Source organism: Chiloscyllium punctatum, chromosome 14, assembly GCF_047496795.1.
Source record: "Chiloscyllium punctatum isolate Juve2018m chromosome 14, sChiPun1.3, whole genome shotgun sequence".
NCBI classification, from domain to species: Eukaryota; Metazoa; Chordata; class Chondrichthyes; order Orectolobiformes; family Hemiscylliidae; genus Chiloscyllium; species Chiloscyllium punctatum.
Window position 1 is genome coordinate 26087389 of NC_092752.1, and position 22825 is coordinate 26110213.

Genomic DNA, 22825 nt, shown 5'->3' on the forward strand with positions numbered 1-22825 from the left:
GCCACAAGGATCAGTGCTGGGTCCACTGCTTTTTTATCATTTGTATAACTGATTTGGATGTGAATATCAGAGTTATAGTTAGTAAGTTTGCAGAGGTGTGGTGGACAGCGAAGAAGATTACCTCAGAGTACAACTGGATCTTGATCATATGGGCCAATGGACTGAGGAGTGGCAGATGGAGTTTAATTTAGATAAATGTGAAATGGTGCATTTTGGAAAGGCAATCAGGGCAGCACTTATGCATTTAATGGTAAGGTCCTGGGGAGTATTGCTGAACATAGAGAACTTGGAGTGCAGGTTCATAGTTCCTTCAAAGTGAAGTCACACCTCGATAGGATAGTGAAGAAGGCATTTGGTATGCTTTGCTTTGCTGGTCAGAACATTGGGTATCAGAGTTGTGAGGTCATGTTGCAGCTGTACAGGAGATTGGTTAGGCAACTTTTGGAATATTGTGTGCAATTCTGGTCTCCCACCAATCAGAATGATGTTGTGAAATATGAAAGGGCTCAGAAAATATCTACAATGATGTTGCCAGGTTTGATGGGGTTTGAGCTACAGGGAGAAGCTGAATAGTCTGTCTTCCCTGGGGAGGTTGGAGGCTGAGGGGTAACTTTATAGAAGTCTATAACATCATGAAGGGCATGGATAGGGTAAATAGACAAAGTCTTTACCATGGTTTGGGAGAGTACAGAACTAGAGGGTTTTGGGTGAGAGGGGAAAATTTGAAAGGGACCGAAGGGGCAACTTTTTTGCGCAGAGGGTGGTGTGTGTATGGAATGAGTTGCCAGATGAAGTGGAGAAGGCCGGTATAATTACAACATTTAAAACGTACCTGGATGTTTGTATGAATAGGAAGGGATAAGAGGGATGTGGGCCTAGTGCTGGAAAATGGGACTAGATTACTTTAGGTTATCTTATTGTCATGGACGAGTTGGACGAAAGGGTCTGTTTTCATGCTCTACATCTCATTGACTCTGACTGTAAGTCTCAACTTAACCCCTAGGAGGATTATATCCAGTGCACAAAGATATCGAAGACTGAACTCGCCCTTGCTCAGAAACGAAAGGCATGGAATTTGAAAGTTTTACATTACTGCACTTTGTTGTGTTTATTGGCATTAAGCAAAACAATCTTGACTTAAGCTATGTTATTTCTGTCACTGGAGTTCTTCATGCTAGCATTTGGTTGCCAAAGTGAATAATTATATAATTTACCAATATTAAAGCCTTACTCCACTGACCTGAAGGAAAGAAGAAGAGGGAGAAGGGAGAGAGGAAAGTCGGAGGAATCATAATTATTTAGGAACAAAAAGGGATCCTGATGAAAATATATTTACTTTTACCTATAGCCACTTTAAGGATGGAAGCTGTGGTTGGAAAACACTCTTTTATTTCCTTATTTCCACACCTCTAATAAGTATTTGCTGTATTACTAATCAACAAATTTGCAACCGACTGTGCTATGTCCAATTTCTCCAAGCAAAATCACTTCTGGAAACAGATGTGAAAACACTCAACAGAACTGAAACACAAGAAAAACAATTTAGACAGGAACCAATAAGTCATATGGTATGAGAGGTGAGTGCTGACTGGTTGGACTATAATCGACATGGACATGCACAAGCAGTGTTAACTGTCTTAAATAAGTGAGTAAATTCAAACCAGGTAAGGCAACTCTAAATGTTTGGGCTAATGAAGTAGACATGGAACATAACCCTCCATGATCCTTTTCTTCATATGTAAAGGTGCAATATCTGGACAATTTTGAATTTCTGTCTAAAAACAACAGGATATTTATTTTGTGTGAATAAATATGCTTTGAGTAAGTTCAAATAAATCACTCTGCAAGTGTGGCTCATAATCTTGAATTGGTTTCTGGTGTAACTGTTCGTGCAGTCTGGATTAGTGAGAAAATGTTATCCAATAGCAGAATAACAACTAATGTTCGACATTATGGTTGAAATTTTCCACTCTCTTGATCAGTGTAGGCAATGGTGAGAAATGTAAGAAAACACAGTTTAAGCAAAAACGTTAGAATCATGACATTGAGGAAAGACTTCCTATTTTTTCCTATAAGATTTAAAGAGTGAGTTCAGAATCTTCCTAGAGAGCATGACTACTCTAATTCATGCAATTGCACTTCATTATTAGCCTAACTCATCTAATTTATATGCAGCTTCGAATTCTCTATTCGTTCCATGATAAACTAGGCAGCACCAAATCTTGACATTAAAGCCAGAGCAATGATCTGCCATCAGCAACTTGATTCTGTTTACATCACAACATCCCTGCATGCTCCATAGACATTATTCTCACACGCACATGCACACACACACACACACACACACACACACACACATACACACACACCTCATGCAATATATCTTATGGCTCTAAGCTTCAGTTCTAAGTGCTCACTTGGAGACTGCCAGCCTCTGTGGTTTGAATTACCTTTTAATGCATAAGAAGAGGTGGCAAGTTGTCACTGAGCACTGAATGGTCAAAGGGGTGGACATTCATCTGGCACTGTGTTATGATAATGCCGCACCAACAGCAGCTAATACAGAAAATGTGCTGCGTGCGCTTCAACCAAATGTCATGTGTAAAAGTCAAAGTGGACCAGTGCTCAGTGAGGTCAAGGGGAACTGGTCATCAAGGGACTCATCCCATTTCAATTCAGAACCTTTCCATAGCCAGTCAGGTATTTGGGCCTGCCAGAGTCTGGGGATTTGTGTCCTTGGATTGGTACACAAAGTGTTAACAGGACAAAAACAAGCAGTCCAGGGATTCAAGGTAGATGAGTCAGGGTGCTATGGAGACCTCAACTTGGCAGGTGAGCCAGTTTTCCTGCAACGGGACAAACAGAGGGACTGAGCATGATGACAGTGGATGGAAGAGTAATTAATGTTGATCAGGAGAGATGATAACGTATTCTAGTTCCCAGTAGTTGAGTAGGAACACAGAGATCAAGACGGTCGTTTGTTTGGGAGGATGAGTTGGATGTAAGTGTTTTTGTTTTCACAACACATACACTAACTAGAGTTGTCGTCCATGAGCTTCTGTGAGAGGCATGTTCTGTGACAAATTTAAAGTGAATGGTGATCCTGTGAGGATGAGGTAGTAGAGAAAAGATGATTGAAGTTATATTTACAGAGTGCAGGAGATCATTCATCCTCTTCTTTCACTACTGTGTATTGCATTTCACTCAAAACATTGCACTAACCAGGTCCACCATCTCATTACAGACTGGCTCAGTCTAGATTAGATTATTTACAGCGTGGAAATAGGCCCTTCGGCCCAACAAGTCCACACCGACCCGCCACCCACCCAGACCCATTCCCCTGCATTTATCCCTTCACCTAACACTATGGGCAATTAAGCATGGCCAATTCACCTAACCTGAACATTTTTGGACTGTGGGAGGAAACCAGAGGAAACCCACACAGACATGGGGAGAATGTGCAAACTCCACACAGTCAGTCGCCTGAGGCGGGAATTGAACACGGGTCTCTGGCGCTGTGAGGCAGCAATGCTAACCACTGTGCCACCATGCCATCCTTTAGTGGTGTAGCCTCCTTTGCCAGTCACCAGGATATCATAGAATCATTGAATCTCTACAATGTGGAAGCAAGCAATTTGGCCCATCAAGTTCACACCAATCCTCTGAGGGTCAGATCATCCAGGCACCTCCCCCACCCCATTCCTGTAATTCTGCATTTCACATGGTTAATTCACCAAGACTGCACATCCCTGGACACTATGGGCAATTTAGCATGGCAAATCCACCTACCCTGCACCCAAAAGAACACATACAGACACGGGAAGAATACGCAAACTCCCCACAGTCACCCAAGGCTGGAATCAAACCCAAGTCCCTGGAGATGTGGGGCAGCAGTGGTAACTAGTGAGCCACAATACTACCCAACTAAGAAGCAGTGCCTTCCTTTCTATTACGGTTCACCAGCACTTCCAAATCCAGCAAACTGAGAGATAACTTGCCTTTCTCAGCTATTTTCTTGGGGATAACAGTTCAGGATCACAGTATGAAGGGAAGCTACCGGTTTGCAGCATCTGAGGTACAGTGATGTTGTGTTTAGCTATGATGCATTATAGGTTCAAAGCATCGGGTACTTCTGCCATGCCTCCCATATGATTCCTGATGAAGGGCTTTTGCCCAAAACATTGATTTTCCTGCTCTTTGGATGCTTCCTGACCTGCTGTGCTTTTCCAGCACCACTCTAAGCTTGACTCTGATCACCAGCATCTGCAGTCCTCACATTCGCCTGTCATATGATTCCACTAAATAGCTGCTAAAGAGGCTGGTTGCAAAACCTGCAAGGTGAAGAGTGAATGGTTGTCTGAGCAAAATTGTCACTGATTATGTCAGACTGGGTGCTATGTCATCTGAGAAAACTCTGCCAGAAAAAAGGACAATTCAGCCATAACTTTGTGTTTTATAGGCATGCATAGTCAGCATGCAATGTATTACAGATAGTTAAATGTTCTTTGATGCAGTCTGTCAGTTGTTCAGAGTGTTTGACCTACATCTCTGGCATCAGAATGTCACTGAAACCACATTATTCATTTGTGCACCTTAAAATTAGAGCTGGCCATTTAGCAGTGAAGTCAGAAAGATGGTTTCACAGCACATGCGATGCATATATGGAATACTTACCATGAAATGGCTGTGGATGCTAAGATTGACACTTTTTTTTTATTAGGCAAGGCTATCAAGGGATTTTGTACAAAAAGACAAAAGTGGAGCTAGGTGTTTAATCAACCTTGTCTAAGTGATGGGCAGAACAGACTTAAGAGGCTGAATGGCTGACATCTGTTTCTGTCTTCCTACACTCCTACTGACAAATGCCTTACAAACTCAAGGAAGGGCCGAAGACCTAATCACCTTTGGCTCTAAAATTTGCCCAATCTACATCAGATTAATCTGTAGGGTGAAAGTGTCTGAAAGATTTGAGCTGCAGGGAAAGCTAGTTGTCTCACGCTGCTACAGCATAGTAAATGTACAAATGATGTTCTCCATTAACAGGTTGTTGCTGTCAAGTCAAAACATGATAGGGCCTATCACACAAATGAATTTCAGTGCCAGTGTGATGCTAGGTATGTAGATCATATATCCCAAAGTTGGCCAGTTTGTATCTGATGGCATGTCCTATTGGCAGCTTGCAACCAGGCAACATACTAACTATATCTAACCAGGCAGAATTCTAAACATATTATTCAACATTAGGTATGATCCTACTATTGGATGACATTTTTTTCAATTAACCCTGACTGCATTCACAATTTTGCTGTCAGCTAATTTAAGATTGTCAGTTGAGTTCACATTATTGTGGTACACTTGTGCATATTATAATCTACATATATTGGGATACAGGGACCTGCACTTTGCAGACAGAAAAATACATGTACACACACTACACCTGTTCCTAGTGATAGCTATTCCATGGTTCATTCCTCAGAGCAATGCCATGACAAATTAGAATCAATCAGCCTGTTTTAAATTTAAACAAAACTGGCAGTTAACTGTTAGTTATCTTCTCACTGATGCATTCTCCATGACAACACCTCTACCAATCAGATAACCAGAATATTCTTCTCATACAGTATTGAAAATGTTGTTCTCTTGTTTCTTGCAAATTGACCTGATGAGTGCAAGATTAAAAGCTTTGATAAAATCTGTCTTTTTTGGCAATATTGAATGTTGCTTAAAACAATGAGTAAAGTTTGGTTTGAATTGATTGGGAAAGCTATATTTTATTTGCTGTGTTTCTCAAATAAATATGTCTCAGGCTTAAGCACAAGTGATTTTTGTAATCATGAATATATGACTGCAGCCCACATATATATTCCATATTTTTTAAAGATAAAAACATTGATAAGGAGTTGGGATAAGTCTTCTGATCTATTGAATTTAATGGCTTCGGTGCAGTTGGTGCTCAAGAACAAAGAACGCATTTTATTTTCATATTGACAGATGTAAAATACTCTATCACTACCTTACTATGGCAATTAATCTATTCAAACACTGGTTTCAAAACTGCACGATCCTGGTGTTTTTACAAGTATCCCATTTGCTTGGAAATTTTAATTCTGCAATCAGCTTAACATCTTCATCTGCTCCATTTTATTCAGACTTAATTACCCACATTGCAGATCCAGATGCCTGTAATCGAAGAACACTTGGCACTTTACAGAGGATATAATTCTTAACACATTCATCGATTTAGTTTTCTCCTCACTGACGATAACAGACTATTTGTCAGCCACTGTTCAGCTTTTTTTCCCCGATATCTGCCTACAATTGTTCAATCTCCTCTTGTTTACTGATGGCAAATTAATGACTCTGTGAAGGGTGGTGTCATCAGCAAAATGTCTGTCGCATTTGATATCATTTCCCCAGGTAATTGATCAGAATTAAGAATGGAAAAAGATCCTGTGGTAGTCATGCGCAAATGCTCTATTATCAGTGAGGAAGTTGCACATCCAGTTTAATAGTGACCGAAGAAGTCAACTTTCCTTTCCCATAAGTGAAATTAACAATACAATACTACTGTCTACATTCCTAGATATGTGCATGTCATCAACTATAATATGTAGTCAATATATCTTCAGCTATTGCTAATATCTAAAGTTTTAACATCAACGTTTATTAAATTTATCCATTTTCATTATACCACCCTTCTGCTTTTTTTTGTTCTTCCATATTTGTACATTAGATGTGGTACTGAAAGTGCAATGTTAAATTCAGTTTGAACTCTGTGAAAGATACCAATTCTGAGAAAAGGACTACTTTCCATTTCACTTGAATAGTTTCAATACGCTTCAGGGCAGGGATGGCACAATCAGAAGCAATGCAGGATAGGCTTTACCTGCCTTAATAGTGTCTCTCAACTTTAATCTCAGAGAGATGCCAGCGTTTTTATTTTAGTTACCCACAACAAACATCCTGTAGGAGGCTTCTATGAAAGTGGCTGCTAAATTGGTTCCAGATTAGGGGTTTTTTTGTGTGTGGACATAATACCCAAATGAAACAGAAACAAAGAGGCAGCAAACATAAGAAACGTTCATCTTATCACTCTCATTTCAGTTGCAAACCAAATAGATCATTGAGTCATAGAGATATACAGCATGAAAACAGACCCTTCAGTTCAATTCACATAACCTGAATTAATCGAGTCCCATTTTCCAGCATTTAGCCGATATTCCTCGAAACCCTTCCTGTTCATATACTCATCCACATGCCTTTTAAATGTTGTAATTGTATCAGTCTCCACCATTTTCTCTCATTCCATACATGCACCACCCTCTATGTGAAAACATTGTCCCTTAAATCCCTATTTAAATATTCCCCCTGTCCCTTATACCTATGCCCTCTAGTTTTGGATGCCAGGAAGAAAAGACCAATGACTATTGTATTGCGCAATCATTTCTCCAATATACGCAAATTTTAATTAATACACATGTTTCAACAATAAGCATTTTGATTGAAACTGGTTCTTTGTTCAATATACATAGAAGATTAATGCTAGACTGTGATGCTCACATCTTAAATCACCCTAAATAGGGTTCACCTAAGCCTAACTCAATCACGTCTTGTCAATCTATACTGAATCCCAGTGAAGCAATTACTTGATTTCAAAACTTGCAGTCTTGTTTTCAAGTATGTTCATGGCCTCACCCCTCCTTATCTTTTAATCTTCTCCTACCCCAAACAAAACAACAAAAAAGAAGTACAGCACAGGAACAGGCCCTTCAGCCCTCCAAGTCTGTGCTGATCATCATGCCCTAACAAAACTGAAGAAACAAACCATTTCCCTTCATTCGGTCCGTATCCCTTTATTCCCTCCCTTGTCTTGTAACCATCTAGATGCCTCATAAATGTTGCCAATGTGTCTGTTTCCTCCAACTCTTCTAGCAATGTGTTCCACGTTCCTGTGTGAAAAACTTCCCTTACACATCTCCCTTAAATATTCCCCCTCTCACCTTGAACCTGCACCCTCTTGTAATTGAAACTTCAACCCTGGGACAAAAGCCTCTGACTATCCACTCTATCAATGCTTGTCATAATTTTGTAGACCTCTATCAGGCGCCCTCTCAGCTGCCATCTTTCTAGTGAAAACAATCCTGGTCATTTTAAGCTTTCTGCATAGCCAATGCTCTCAAGACCAGGAAACATCCTGGTGAACCTTCTCTGCACTCTCGCCAAAGCTTCCACATCCTTCTGGTAGTGTACTAAACTGCACACAATACTCCATAACAAGGGTTTTATGTAGCTGCAACATAATTTTCCAACTCTTGTACTCTATCCCCTGACCGATGAAGGGAAGCATGTCGTATGCCTCCTTAATCACCTTGGCCACCTGTGTTGCCACTTTTAGGGAACTGTGGATCTGCATGCCCAGATCCTTCTGTATGTTAATGTTCTGAAGGATTCTGCCATTTACAATATAATTCACAACTTAATTTGACTCTCCAAAATGCACCATCTCACATTTGTCTGGATTAAACTCCAACTGCCATTTCTGTGTCCAAGTCGCCAACCTATCTATATCCTGTTGTATCCTTTCACAATCTATGACACTATCAGCAACTCCACCAATCTTCATGTCATCTGCAAGTTTACTAATCAGACCACCCACATTTTCCTCCAGATCATTTAGATATACTACAAATAACAGAAGAGCTAAGATTGATCCCTGTGGAACACTACTAGTTACCAGTCTCCATTCTGAAAAACACCCTTCCACCGCTACCCTCTGTCTTCTATGACCTAGACAATTTTGTAGGCACCTACCCAGTCCACCCCGAATTCCATGTGATTTTCATCTTTGTACCAATCTGCCATGTGGGACTTTATCAAATGCCTTACTAAAATATATATAAACTGCATCCACAGCCCTTCCCTCACCAATTATCGTTATCACATCTTCAAAAAATTCAATCAAGTTGCTGAGACATGACTTTCCCTGTACAAAACCATGCTGCCTGTTACTAACTAGTCAATTTTCTTACAAATGTGCATAAGTCTTGTTCCTTAGTATCTTCTCCAAGAGTTTCCCTACCACAGACGTCAGGCTCATGGGCCAATAATTCATTGCATTATCCCTGCTTTCTTTCTTTTACAAGGGAACAACATTGGCTAATCTCCAGTCCTCTGGGACCTCACCTGTGGCCAAAGAGGATGTGAAGATATCTGCTAATGCCCCAGCTATTTCTTTCCATGCCTCTCACAGCAATCTGGGATAGATCCATCTGACCCTGGGGACTTGTGAGTTACCTGTGTTCCTCAAGTTTATCACCATCCTTGGATATTTATTACTTCATCACTGATGGTGACACATTGAACTACCTTGACCCTCAGCTCTGGCACTTCCTCGCCTCACTTCTGTAGCCTTCTTGCCTAATTTAGGACAGTTCTTAAAACCTAACTTTTTAACTAAGCATTTGGTCATCTGACCCAGCATTTCTTTATATGGCTCAATGTCATATTTTATTTGATAACACTGTATATACTGCCTTAGAATGATTTACTAGATTAAAAATGCCATATAAATACAATTTGCACTTGTAAAAGTTTTTGTATTTTTTCACTTTAGGGCAATCATTTATATTTTTGGACCATGACAATGGTATTTTTTTCTCCCTTATAATAACAGATAAATACTAGCCTCTTTAGTATGGAGGCTTAGATAAGGACAAAAACAGTTGCACTTCTGAACCTAGTTACCGTGAGGTGCCGGTGATAAATGGATTTAACAAATGACTAGCAACTGTATTACCGAATTTAAAAAGCCCTATATGATAGAAACAAGACTCAGCATTGAGGTACAGTCGGTGTTAGACTCAAAATTAATTTAAAATGGAATTGTTAAATATATATTGTGGAAATGCTTTGCAATATGTACAATTTCGAGACACTTCAACACAACAGCCAGTTTAATGCAATTAACTCCGTAGAAGAAAACATTTGCAAAATCAGAGATCTCACAGGTCTAAGAGGAATGCCAAATTGAAGGCTCATTAGTAAAGAAGGAGCTGAATGCATAGGGAAGTGCAAACATATATGATGCAGCAATGGAGACAGGGCAGAAGTAAACTGGAGATTTTCAAAATTAAAATCACATGTCACCCTTCAACATTTTTAACACTGCATACACACATTTAAAATGCACATTATATGCTAATTAGGAAGATAGTAGAGCAAATACACTTTTTTCAAAACAGCAAATGGCAAGCATGTAAATTGTCTATAAGCAGTACTATTACTGGGAAAAACTGTGGCATGCCCTGTTTTGTTTGCTGACCAAATAATACAAATTGACAATCTAATTCCATCAAAATAGAGCAATGATTTTATTGAAGGTGATGCTTCATTGTCTAAGCTCTACCAATGGAATAAATTCAAATTTGACTTTTTTCTTTACTCGTCATTATACATGCTCATGGGACACAAGACTCTAAAGCAGGAGCAGTTAAGATGAAATTCTAACTCCTTCCTTTTTCAAAGTACAATTATGAAGGATGATGTGCAACATTAAAAGGCATTAATGGGTTGGGCTCTCCTGCAACAGAAAATATGCAATATAACTGAAGCTAAACTTGGCATAAACATAGATCTGAAAACTAGAAAAACTAACAATTATGTAATGCCATTCATACCCACAGGAAATTTCAAAGTGCTTTACAGTCAACTAAGTACTTTCAAAGAGTTATTAGTGCAATGTATGATTGCCAATTTGTACACAAGGCCCCACAAACACCAACATGACAAGGATTTTTTTTGAGCTGCACATTGAGAGCTAAATATTGAACAAGATGCAGGGATGACTTCCTTGTTGGTTTTCAATATAAAGCTCCGAAAAGTGTTACCACTGTTTCTGTTTAACATCGCATCAGAAAGGCAGCACCTCAGACAGTGCAGTATTCCAACAGTACTGGATTTGAGTGCCATTATTACCTTTGCAATTAAGTCTTGGAGTGGAATTTGAAGTCATAACATTTTGATTCAGAAGACTATCAACTAAGCACAGCTAACATGAGCACAAAATCATCTCCATGTGAAAAGTTCATACAACTTTAACTTCACTTCAACTTCACTTGATAGTTGCAAGCATTATAAAGTGAACTTTCATCTTTTAATGGGAAAACTGTTCCCTATTGGTCCATCGACCTGTCTTGCAGTTCTGTCTTTTTCAATTCAGATTATTTCTCCTTCCCATTTCCTGCTGGCATTGATTTCTTGATTAGAATGGTTGTGTGGATACCTTGTGATAACTTGCCTAAGTTTTCATTATTCCTGTCTGGCCCCTCAGAGGTAATATGGTGATTTGATCATGGAATGTACCAACTCAGGGTAGTCCAAACTACATAAGCATTTCTCTGCCAGAAATTGCTCGAAAATGATTTGCTGTGAAAGCCCTGATTTATTTCTCTTAAGGGTGCGATACCTCATTGTACCTCACTGACTACTCGAGAGAGATCATCTCTATCTGGACAGACCAGAAACTAAATCTGGGACATTACTTGTTCATACAGTTCAGTTACATAGTGCCTTTACAAACAGAGAGATCCCCAAGTCCAAATTTCAATTTCTCACATTGACAAAAATCGCAGAGGACCCTCAGCTCTGAGTTAAACTTAACTATTTCAACGTAATTTCGACAACAATCAACAGATTACTCAAGTGTGCACTTACAATGTACTGTCTGAAACTGATTACGGAACAGTGTGACACTAGCAGCATAACTTAGTACTGCCAGTTTCATTGCAGTGGAACAAGTTCTATGTGAGACTGTAAAACAACAATAATAAACAACCTATTCATGGAAAGCTTGTAAAATTCATGATAAATACAAATAGCTTGAATATTTCCACTTTAAAGTGGAATTGTTCATTCTTAAAAGCCATTAAATACAGATGAACACAAGCTACATGAAACAGGTGAGAAAATATCTTATGTCCTTGCATTGATCTCTTCCTGACCAGCATAAACAAAGACAAAACATGAAAAAAAATCAGTAAAGTCGCAATACAACTCCAAAGCAGTGACTTAGCCTGATTCTAAGACATAGCTATGACAACTTCTCTGGAGAAGAGAGTCACAGTTTATTTAGATTTGACAACACAGAGGACAATTCCAATGTTACATCAAATCTGATTTGAGAAGTGCCCAAAGAACCTTTGTATCTCTTGTGTATGCTTTAAATCGATCCAGAGTTGAGTCAAGTGCATGGAAATGTCTATTTCAACTTTCAATACATTTAACAATTTGGCATCAACTCAACTATTGAAATCCAGGTGGATTCAAGTATCTGGTTCAGTTTCATAATTAACCCCATATTACACTTCACTAAAACAAGTCAGCCTGTTGAAAATAATAGAATTTTCACAGCCAGGTTACTCTACAGATGTATATAAAATTATTAATCTGACTTCAATTTCACAAAAGGAAATGATTTCATTCAAAGCACAAGAAAAGTTCATAATCAAAAATATTTTGATTTGATAAATACTCACTTAAATATGGCGGCTTGTAAGGCGCACGTGTGTTGGGCAGAAGTGCATCATATTCTTTCTTTTCTAAATTAGATGGATGTGACTTTTCTTTTCCAAATGTAGAGAAGGATTTCTCTCCTGTCTGCTCTGGAGCTTCATAGACCTCGGTGTCAGGCACAGAGTCCATGCCAGGAACATGCAGATTGCTGCGGTAATCAGGTCCTTGACGGCCATCTGTGGGTACAAATGTGGGCATCCAACAACGATCTGAGTGTCCCAGTGCTTTACACTCTTCTGTGCAATTGGAAAAGAGGTCAGCTCCTACAAATGTAAGTCAAAACAAACAGTATTAGGGACATTAACCTTCTACTGAGGACTGCAGGATGCCACTTCAATATTTGGAAAGAAAGTTCTAAGAGGTCGTTGGTTATGTATCAATATTTCACTGGAGTCTCCAATATATTTGCTCCCACCCACGAAACTCCTTCAGTACAAATTTTCACAATTTTACTTTAATTCTGTTCTGTACACTGAGATAAACACCAAACATCAATTGACCACAGAGTGATTTATCCTCCAGCTTTCACCCCATGAAATAATGAACAAAGATCTTCCAAATTCAGCGCTACTCTGAGACAGGAAGTGCCAAGGACACATTAAAATTCAAATGAGCCTTCTCTCTGGACAATAGCACTTATAGATTTACCTACTGTGAAATTAAACATACACTTTTTAAAGGAAATGTTAATGCAGACAAATAGAAAGATCAAGTTTGTGTCCTACTCACTTGTCATGCTGATGAAAGAATGCTTTTACACTCCTTTTCATATTATATATAAAGAATGACAACTATCATATCCAGAGTGACTATGCTGCAGGCACTACTTACAATACAGACAATGATATAGTTCTAATTACAGATAAGGATTGCACATTAACACAATTTGATGAAGGGCTTTTACCCGAAACGTAGACTCTCCTGCTCCACAGATGCTGCCTGATCTGCTTGCTTTTCCAGCACCACACTCTCAGAACTATGTCATGCACCAGTAAAAATGCCTCATTAAGTTATCTGTTACAAGATATGGTGTGCAACAGATTCTAAAGTCACTTTGGACACTGATTTATTGCATTGTGTTCTGCATGGTCAGAATGTTAGATATGCTGCTTGCCAGGATAGTTAATGTCAGTTGTAAGAACAATTCCACTTTAAATGATAGGCAGACTGTCTTCTATTTAGGTAACTAAATTCTTTTTTTCAGAAGAGTGCAAAAGTAATCCTGTGATCTTAGGTAAGCTGCATCTTAAAGCTTTGCACCCTCTGTGAAATGAATATAGGAATTTTAGCAATTTTCAAGCAGGTTATTACATGATAAGGCTGGGATTTATTCTTTGCTGAGACCAAACTGACATAGCAGATTGGTTCCTGTTGTACACCCTGCCTAATTTCCAATTCTATTGCAGTATGAAATAGCCAGTCACTCCTCTAATGCCAGATTTGATCCAATGCCGAAGTTAAATTTCATCTTCTGTAGCCTCAAACTTTGCAATGTTTTCTGCGTTACTCAACGATACTCAATAAAGCAGCACATTAATTCATAATTCAGGGCAACTGAATTTATTGCTAAATTTACACTAATTTTCCTTGAAATGTAATGCTTGTTTGACTGTATAATAATACCAACAATAATGAGATTCTGAATTGAACAATTATCTTGCACTGTAAATTCCCACCCAAGATGAACTTTTTTCAGATTGTCCAAATTTGTTTCATGGATACATTATTTCAAATATTCAACTGGCAAAGAGTTAATACTAAGCAGAATTGAACTTTTTTTAATGTTGTGGATATGAAGGGTATTATGTAATTGTGGAACAAAAATAAGAGGATATTTGGAATGCAAAGTTACTGTGTTGAAGTTCCTTTCTCTTAATTCCTCCAGTACACTGAAATTTTTGGTAGTAACCATGCAGGAAATTTTATTCAGATGAACAACTAGGTAATAATGGCATGAAGACGATTGTCACAATTTAAGTTTGCTGCCTGAAGATAAGAAAATCAAGGGTTACAGAATAAATTTGTGACAATAATTTTGAAAAACCCTGCAATGATAGCTCTACATTTTTCAAAAATGCTGAGTTTTCTGCCTGAGATCTTTAACATTATGCATTTTCTTTCCTCCAATTGAACACACGGGCATTTTTTTAATCAAACAAAAATTATGCTGAAGCACTCTTTCAATCAATATCAATGAGATTTGATCTCTTTGCACAGGGAATATCCAATCCAAGTTGTCATAATCTATCAGATTGGAATGAAAATTGGGACGATGATCATTTTAACCGAAATGCCACAATACTCAACCAGATAATAACTGATTACATGACTTGAAGTCAAATTTTGATGATCGTAAAAAACCTTCACTTATATTCCATCATAAATTCAGGAAAATATCCCCTGCTGTCTCACAGATGTGTGAAGAAGAAAACATAAATATCAAAATTACTTACAGTTTCTGAGTTCTATAGTGGCTCAGTTGGTAAAAAGAACAAGAAGCTGTGCTTAGAAACTAAAAATATGCCTGCTCCAATTGCCAGATGAGTTCACCTTAACCAGTATAGCAATACTACAACTGACCTCAGCATCATGCTCTACAAAGCTGAACAAACAACTACATCTTCCATTTCAATTATGATTCAACCACCCAGCTACTTGAAAAATGTGTCTATGTTATGCGTATGTGTTTGCTGAGACTAGGTGAAGTCAGGACTGAGCTTAATTGATTGTCAAATAGGCTACAAATAATGTCTAATTCATAACTGAAAAACAATTACTTGAGTGAGCTACCAGCAGATAGTACAAATTAAACCGGGGATATTTTCAGTATCTAATAAGAAGTTTCACCATAAGTATGGTCTCCCTTCATTTTTTTTATCATAATTTTTAAAGATCATAATTCTTATTGGAATATCATCTTCCAGGTATTGGAAGTTCTCTTGGAACTGACCTAACTGGACAATCCCCTAGACCAATTCCTCCTCACCTTTGCTAACATTGTTGTTCATGACAAAATCTGTCTCAACGGGTGCCAGCAGCTCCTCTTTAGCTCACAGAAGTGCTCAACCTCCATGAGAAATTAATATTTTATTCAACAATCACCCTCGGTCCTGAAGGAATGCTGTCTCGTTTTCACTGAAACAGTTGTATATGGTAGAAATGATAAATAAATAATTACTCTACTCTATCCATCCTGTCCTCTCCAAATGTTCACATATATATATTTTCATGATATTTCAACTCTTCATCACCCAGGACTACTAACCTAAATTGTATCACCTACACAACTAGTTCAGCTCAAAACAGCTAACTCATGCTGTCAAATGCTATAAAAGTTAAATTATGAAGATTAATACATTTTACATTAAGGTCTGAAGCTCCAATAGTAAATCAATGTATGGCTTAGTACCATATTGGATGTATGTATGCAGCCATCCACTTGTATAATTCTAGGCAATTAAGTACTTTGAAATATCCCCACCCTGACCATGGGTGAGAGCAACTAATGCAAAAGAACAATGCATTAAACTTGGATCAGTCTGGATCTATATGAATGAATGATACATCAAATTATGCTCTTACATATAAATTACTAAAAAAGTTCCAACTCCAAGAGTTTTGACTTTAGACAAGAAGTACTCCTATGAGAGACTGTAACCTTCGATGTCCATTTCAATTTTCTTCAAATTTTTCAGCATTTATTTCTTTGAAATAAACCTTTCAGAACACAGCACAGTAAACTTTAAAAGTAACACCAAACTTTATTAATTTAACAGGTTTGACTTGACAGACAGGAAAGATAATAAAGTGCAAGATTACCCTCAAACTTCAGGATGGACTGTTGTTAAACATCCATGAGGTATGTCAAACAATTTTGTTGCATGGGAGGAATATATTTATGGATGGTTTGAAAAGATACATTCTTATCCCTTTGTATTGAACACAATTTTCCTTGTGTACTTTAAATATGCATTTTCCCCCTCCTACCTTATCATTAGGTTAATCTAGGCCATGTAACATACCCCAGGCATGAGGGAATATAAGATTCTCCCAAAGCCTACTTGGGCAGAAGATATAAAATGACAATTAGCAGTGGCTCATTACCTTAAAGCAGCACCTTCTCAGTCATAGTGGAACACCTAAATTTATTTGACAAATTTGTTTTGATTTGACAAATTCTTAATTTCATCATTGCTATTTTCTTTACACAAAGTCCTTGGTTTAAATTAACACTTCAAGTTACATACGTGTACTATTGCAATTCATAAGTGCAGCAGAAATACTCTTAAAACATCAGGCAGACAGAAGGGGTCTTTACAGAGTATATCCACATGTCAGTACAGAAGTGAGCATAATTGCTGAATATTAGGTGAACATCTCTAACAAAGTTTGTATGAAATGTTCTTTTGCTTCGGACTGTGTGAAGAACTAAGTGATTAGTTTGCAAACATATCAACTATATTCAAATAATTGGTAGCTTGTGGACATGGTCTAGATTGAGATTACTGTTTTCATCCTTTTCACTGAAATGTCTTCCTTCCAAGATCCAAAGAAAAGTCTTCGACAAAAGTATACAGCAGGAGATTAGAAAGCAAATCAAGAATAAATGCTTGGAATGCTTTAATGCCATGCCGTCAGGATCAAATGTCATGTTCTTTTCTTAAAAGTATGCATGCCAACAATTACCTTTATCCTTAATCTTTAACCATGTAATCCTACAATTACTTCCTTCTGTGGAGGCCTAGCGTCTATAGGGTATTTTGTACTAACTCAACACTTACCATATCCTTTCTATAATGTAGACTAAAAACATCTAACCCTAATTAATTTTTTCTCTCTGCAATTTACTATTAATACCAGTTAATTTCACTTGTACACAGTAAAGAAAGATTAAGTGTAGTTTCCCAGATGGAGCACGATTAGATGCTGGTGATATAGGACATCATTCAGTACCCAATTCAGTTATTCTCTTACTACACATTCCCATAAATATATAATCTATTATTAATGAAAACTGACTGTGAAAATTAGCCATGTTTTAATCATACACTTTCACTGTGCTGCAGTCTTCACAGGATAAGAAATGGAATGATAAGAATGATTTCAGACCAAGAGGTTATTCCCATCAGGAAAGACTGAACAGCTTCAGGATCTTCTCTGTACAAAGAAAAAAGGCCTGATCGAGGTCTTTGATACTAATTGTTAAGGGGTCAGAAATGTAAGATATTCACAAGTCAATCCAAGGAGGAATTCACGAGAAACTACTTTATTCAGAGGTGATTAGAATCTGAATCACCACAAGTTCAGATGAATAGCACAGAAACATTTTACCCAAAGTTAAATATTCCTTGTATATTACCACAAACTCTCTGGTGTACCTGCTATAACTCACCATATCTCAGTGTAGATTGCCTATTACATATCTTTCCCTGTTGTACCTAATATATAAATTTCCATTCCCCACTGTAATGGCCCCTCCCATGTATGTCTGTTACATCAATGCCTTTTCCCTAGTGTAACTGGAATATCTCTCCCCTCCTCTGATGAACCTGCTATATTTCCTTCCTCTGCTAGTGTACCTCATATATCGAGCCTATGTTTCCCAATCTGTCCGGTGTATATATTCCCCCTTGTCCTCCCAGAGTACATTATTCATCGTATCCTTCCCTTGTGTACAGAGTATACTGTATCACAGAGGGATTACAGGAAGAGTTTGCAAATGTCATTTGTTCAAAGCTGGGCATGAAAATAAACCCAGCAACTGCAGATCAATCACCTTAACCTCAGTGATGGGAAAGCTTTCAGAACTGATCATGCAGGACAAAATGAATAGTTAGTTGAGCAAATGCAAGTGAATTGAGAAAAGACAGCATGGATTTATTAAGAGCAAGTAATTGTTAACTAATTTGCTTGAGTTTTTGTTGAGCTATCAGGGAGGACTGATAAGGTTAATCCTATTGAGGTGTCATGAATGGACTAAAAAAAGGCATTTAATAAATTGCCACACAACAGACTTATAAGCAAGCTTGGAGCTCAATGAATAAAAGGGGTGGTGGCAACATGGGTACCAAACTTAGTTGAGTAACAGGAAATGAACAGTAGTAATGAATGTGTGTTATTCAAATTGCAGGGGGGGTTTATTGCAGAGTTTCCCATGGATTTGTATGAGACATCTGTTTTTTTTGATAAATATTACTGACCTAGACATTGATGTCAGGGCACAACTTGAAAATGTGGAGATGATACGAAACTTTGAAGTATTGTGAAACATGATAATACTGGCGGAGAATTCCAAAAGACAGAATGGTGGAATGGGTGGATAAGTAGCAGAGACAATATAAAACTAAAGAGTACATTCTTAAGGAGCACATAAACAGAGGGACCTGAGTGTACTTATACATAGATCATTGACAGTATAGGTGTAGAAGTGGTTATTAAAGCCTACAACATTCTCAGCTTTCCCCAATAGGAACACAAAGAATGAAAAAAAGGACATCATGTCAAAACTATAAAGAATACTAGTTGGAATATTTCCTTCACTTTTGGGCACCACTTCTCAGAAACAACAGGAAGGCATAATGATGGTGCAGAAAAGATCACAAGAATGGCTAAAGAGATTAGAAACTTCAGTTACATAGGAAGTTTGTAGAGGTTAAGATAGCTCTCCTTAGAGAAAAGGTGGATGAGCAGAGACGTACCAGAGGTATTTCAAATGTTAAGGGTTCTGGGCAGAGTAGAAAGGAGGTAACTGTTCCCACTGGGGAAGGATTGACAAACAGAGGCACAAGTTCAAGTTATTGGGCAAAAAGAAGCAATGGCGATGCAAGAGAAATGTTTTCCATGCAACACATGGCTAAATGTAATGCGCTGCTTTTAAGTGTAGTGCATACAGGGTCAATTGGGAGTTTTAAAAGGGAACTGGGTCATTATTTGAAAAGTAAAATGAGTCAGACTATGAAGCAAAGGCAGGGATGTTACAATAGATGAATTGGTCCTTCAGAAGTCCAGCTCAGACTTGACTTGCTGATTAGTCTCCTGTGCTGTTAGGGAAGAAAGAAAATAATTTGTCTATGGGGTTAAATTAAGAAGGATGGGAATATGTTTGTAAGGAGCATAATCACTGACAGAGATCTTCTGGGTTGTAAGTACTTTGTAAAACATCATAAAAAGATTATATATCCAACTTCTACTGTAAATACAAACATAAAAATTTTATGTAGGAAAGGAACTGTGCACTGGTAAGATCATTCATATTTTATAGATTCAAGTGAATGTTTCCCATCCCTTTCAAATTCTTTACATTGGAAGTCTTTAATCAAGTATTTTCATTTATCACAAATTCAATCCAAGAGAATTGCATACACTAACCTTCCAAATAAATGGACCTTCTTCTCAAGTTAGAACTGTCTATATTTAAAAATAGATAGCTTTCACCATTTGATACATTATTGCAGAAATTACATAAATTCACCATCAAAAACTAACTCAATGTAAATGACAGAAAATATGATCCTTACATTCCATGAAGGATCTACACTGTAACATAATATTTTCACTTTGTCGATGATGATTTTCTTAGCTAAATATGAATGGTAAAGTGCGCATTGGCTATCATTTTCATTTTGTTTTAAGTATTGCAGATTTGAGCATTAGGCTATATTCTAGAAATGTATTGAAGAGGGATTTCAGTACATTCATTGTTTGATGATCATAGTTTTACCTCCTAATGGATGTCTGCAGCATCCTTTAAAAACATTTTATAATACTGTAGTTAACAGCTTCTAATTACAGAGATTGTATGGCACTGATATTTTACTTTAATACTCCAAAGGAATTGTCCAAGTTTGAAAGCTACTAAAACAGGAGTTGATTCATTCCTGTGATGTGTTTTCAATTGTTCAATATTCATGCTGTAACTAATTGCAACTTCTATTTAACTTTATCAAAGGTTTTTTTCCACCTTGATAAATCAAGGTTTGTTTTGGTTGTCATTGAAGATTTCAAATAATAAATCTTGCTAAATCTTGGAACACTTACTCAAAAACGTTCAGCAAAATGGCAGATCTCACAAGATGTACAATCTAAATATTATCAGCACTTTAGCGTACTGTTAATGTGCAACAGTGGAACTTTTAGTTCACATCTAACTGTATTGACCTTGATTTCAGAGTATTCAATTCCCAAGTACCAACTTGGCTTAATTGGATGAAGACTAAACGACCAAAAAAAAAGTCCCTGTTTACCAACTTGCTAAATTTGCTGCTTGATACAAAACTGAGCCACAGTTTCAACTGGCACAGTTGGCCTGAGGAAGCTGAACTAAAATAAATAGCCAGTTTGCCTGTATCTTCCAAATACTCTAACATTATTGTGAGTTATGTTTGGAACTTAGTTGAGGTTATGATCAAGCTCAACAGCAGTGTTTCTCCCATGCTTCAATAGTTTCTGGTACTTCCAGTTGAAACTCACAAGCACAGATATCATATGACAACTGTGGTCTATACAACACAACAGTATAGGTCAATCAATGGACAGTGATGAGATAGTTAACAGTAATACCATAAACATAAAAAAAAAAGTAAGATACAATTGTTGGCAACTTAGTTCACCACCTCACTATTAATAATGTTTGATGTTGTTATGTTGACAAAGCAAAATTGTAAGGTGACAATGTTCTTTTAAAGCTTCATTTTAGGTGCTGGCAATAGGATTGCCACAACAGAACATACTCTGCAATCTCAGGTTAATAGGTCCTTTTGAAATTTTCTTCCCATTTAAATTTTGACCTTAAGAGGGCTTCACTCTAAAGGGTAAGCAATCTTTCATTTTAATTAGGGTGATTCGTCCTTTAAAAACACCAAGGACAAGTGAGCAGCTCAGAAAGTTTGATGCTTCATTCCCAGCCAGAAATACACATATTCCAGTCCCAGGCCTCCCTACCACTCAAATTCAGATGCCTCAGTTGGTTGAACTTCATCAGTTCCCGACCAGACCCCTAGAAGAAGTGCTATATGGAAGCAAGAAGTTCCATTCCCGGGGAGGGAGTATGGAGGGAGGGGAAAGAGAGAGAAGTGTCATTGTCCAACGCACCCTGCTCAAATCGCACCTCCTGCCAGCCGCTCACAGAGCTGCATTGACGGCAGTCGTAGAGAAGTCTGAATCCTGGACCGTCCTGCTCTCCCCCAGCTGGAGGAGGATGCACCTCGGTGAACGGCCTGCAAGGGGAGAAGACAGGAAAAAATGGAAAGAACATTTTAAATAACTGGGGGCACCTTATTAGTGGGAACACTTTACAAGTCAAAATCACAGTGGAATTCACTAATCAATGTCCATTAAGGTCAAATTTTAATGTGCATGACAATGGAACACTGACATACAAAAGAAAATGTCAGTCGTGAAGTTCACTGTCAAAGTACTTTCAAAACGACAATTGAAAAGATTATAAATGAAACTGATTATTTTTTCCAATGACGTTTGCACAATTCTAATTTGTTTTTACATTTAAATTTAAAAGGTCCCTGCTGATGGCATTGTTGGTGGAACCTTACAAGAGGAATTGCCGTATCTTTTGGAAGGATGAGCAGTTCTACTGTAAATATGTATTGATATGCTGATTACACAAAGAGAGGTATAAGAATCGAGAGACCCAAGACCCAATTAAGAAATTTCCTGCATTGTTGGAAATACCATTCTCACTCACTTCATGTTATTAAGTCGGAACTCTCCATTTATAAAATGATAAAAAAAAGTACAATAGCAAAACAAAAATCCACTTCGAGTCATAGAGAAGTACAGCATGCAAACAGACCCTTAGGTCCAACTCTTCCATATGAACCAAATATCCCAATCTAGTCCCATTTGCCGGCATTTGGCCCATATCCCTCTAAATCCTTCCCGTCCATATACCCATCCAGATGCCTTTTAAATATTGTAATTCTACCAGCCTCACAACTTCCTCTGGCATCTCATTCCATACACGCATCACTCTCTGCATGAAAAAGTTGCCCCTTAGGTCCCTTTTAAATCTTACCCCTCTCACCCTAAATCTATGCCCTCTAGCTCTGGACTCACCCACCCTAGGGAAAAGACCTTACCTATTTACCCCATCAATGCCCCTCATGATTTTATAAACCCCTATAAGGTTACCGCTCTGCCTCTGACACTCCAAGGAAAACAGCTACAGCCTTTGCCTATAGATCAAGCTCTCCAACCATCCCATGAGCCTTCTTAACTACTTTATCTACCTTTAACACCA

The 22825-nt window shown here is 37.9% G+C and overlaps 1 protein-coding gene across 2 annotated transcripts in view; it reads right to left on the reverse strand.

Annotated features, from left to right (window-relative positions):
- The window catches only part of pcdh10a (protocadherin 10a), a 56062-nt gene that overhangs the window by 18382 nt on the left and 14855 nt on the right, over window positions 1-22825 (reverse strand). The window contains exons 4-5 of one of the 2 annotated variants that reach the window (XM_072584077.1): window positions 21661-21785; window positions 12675-12833 (exon numbers count right to left, since the gene is read on the reverse strand). In XM_072584077.1, the coding sequence (XP_072440178.1) occupies window positions 21691-21785 (95 nt within the window). In that variant the 3' untranslated portion in view covers window positions 12675-12833; window positions 21661-21690. Of the gene's footprint in view, window positions 1-12533; window positions 12834-21660; window positions 21786-22825 lie in introns of those variants that run through there. The other variant, XM_072584076.1, reaches the window with a different exon arrangement.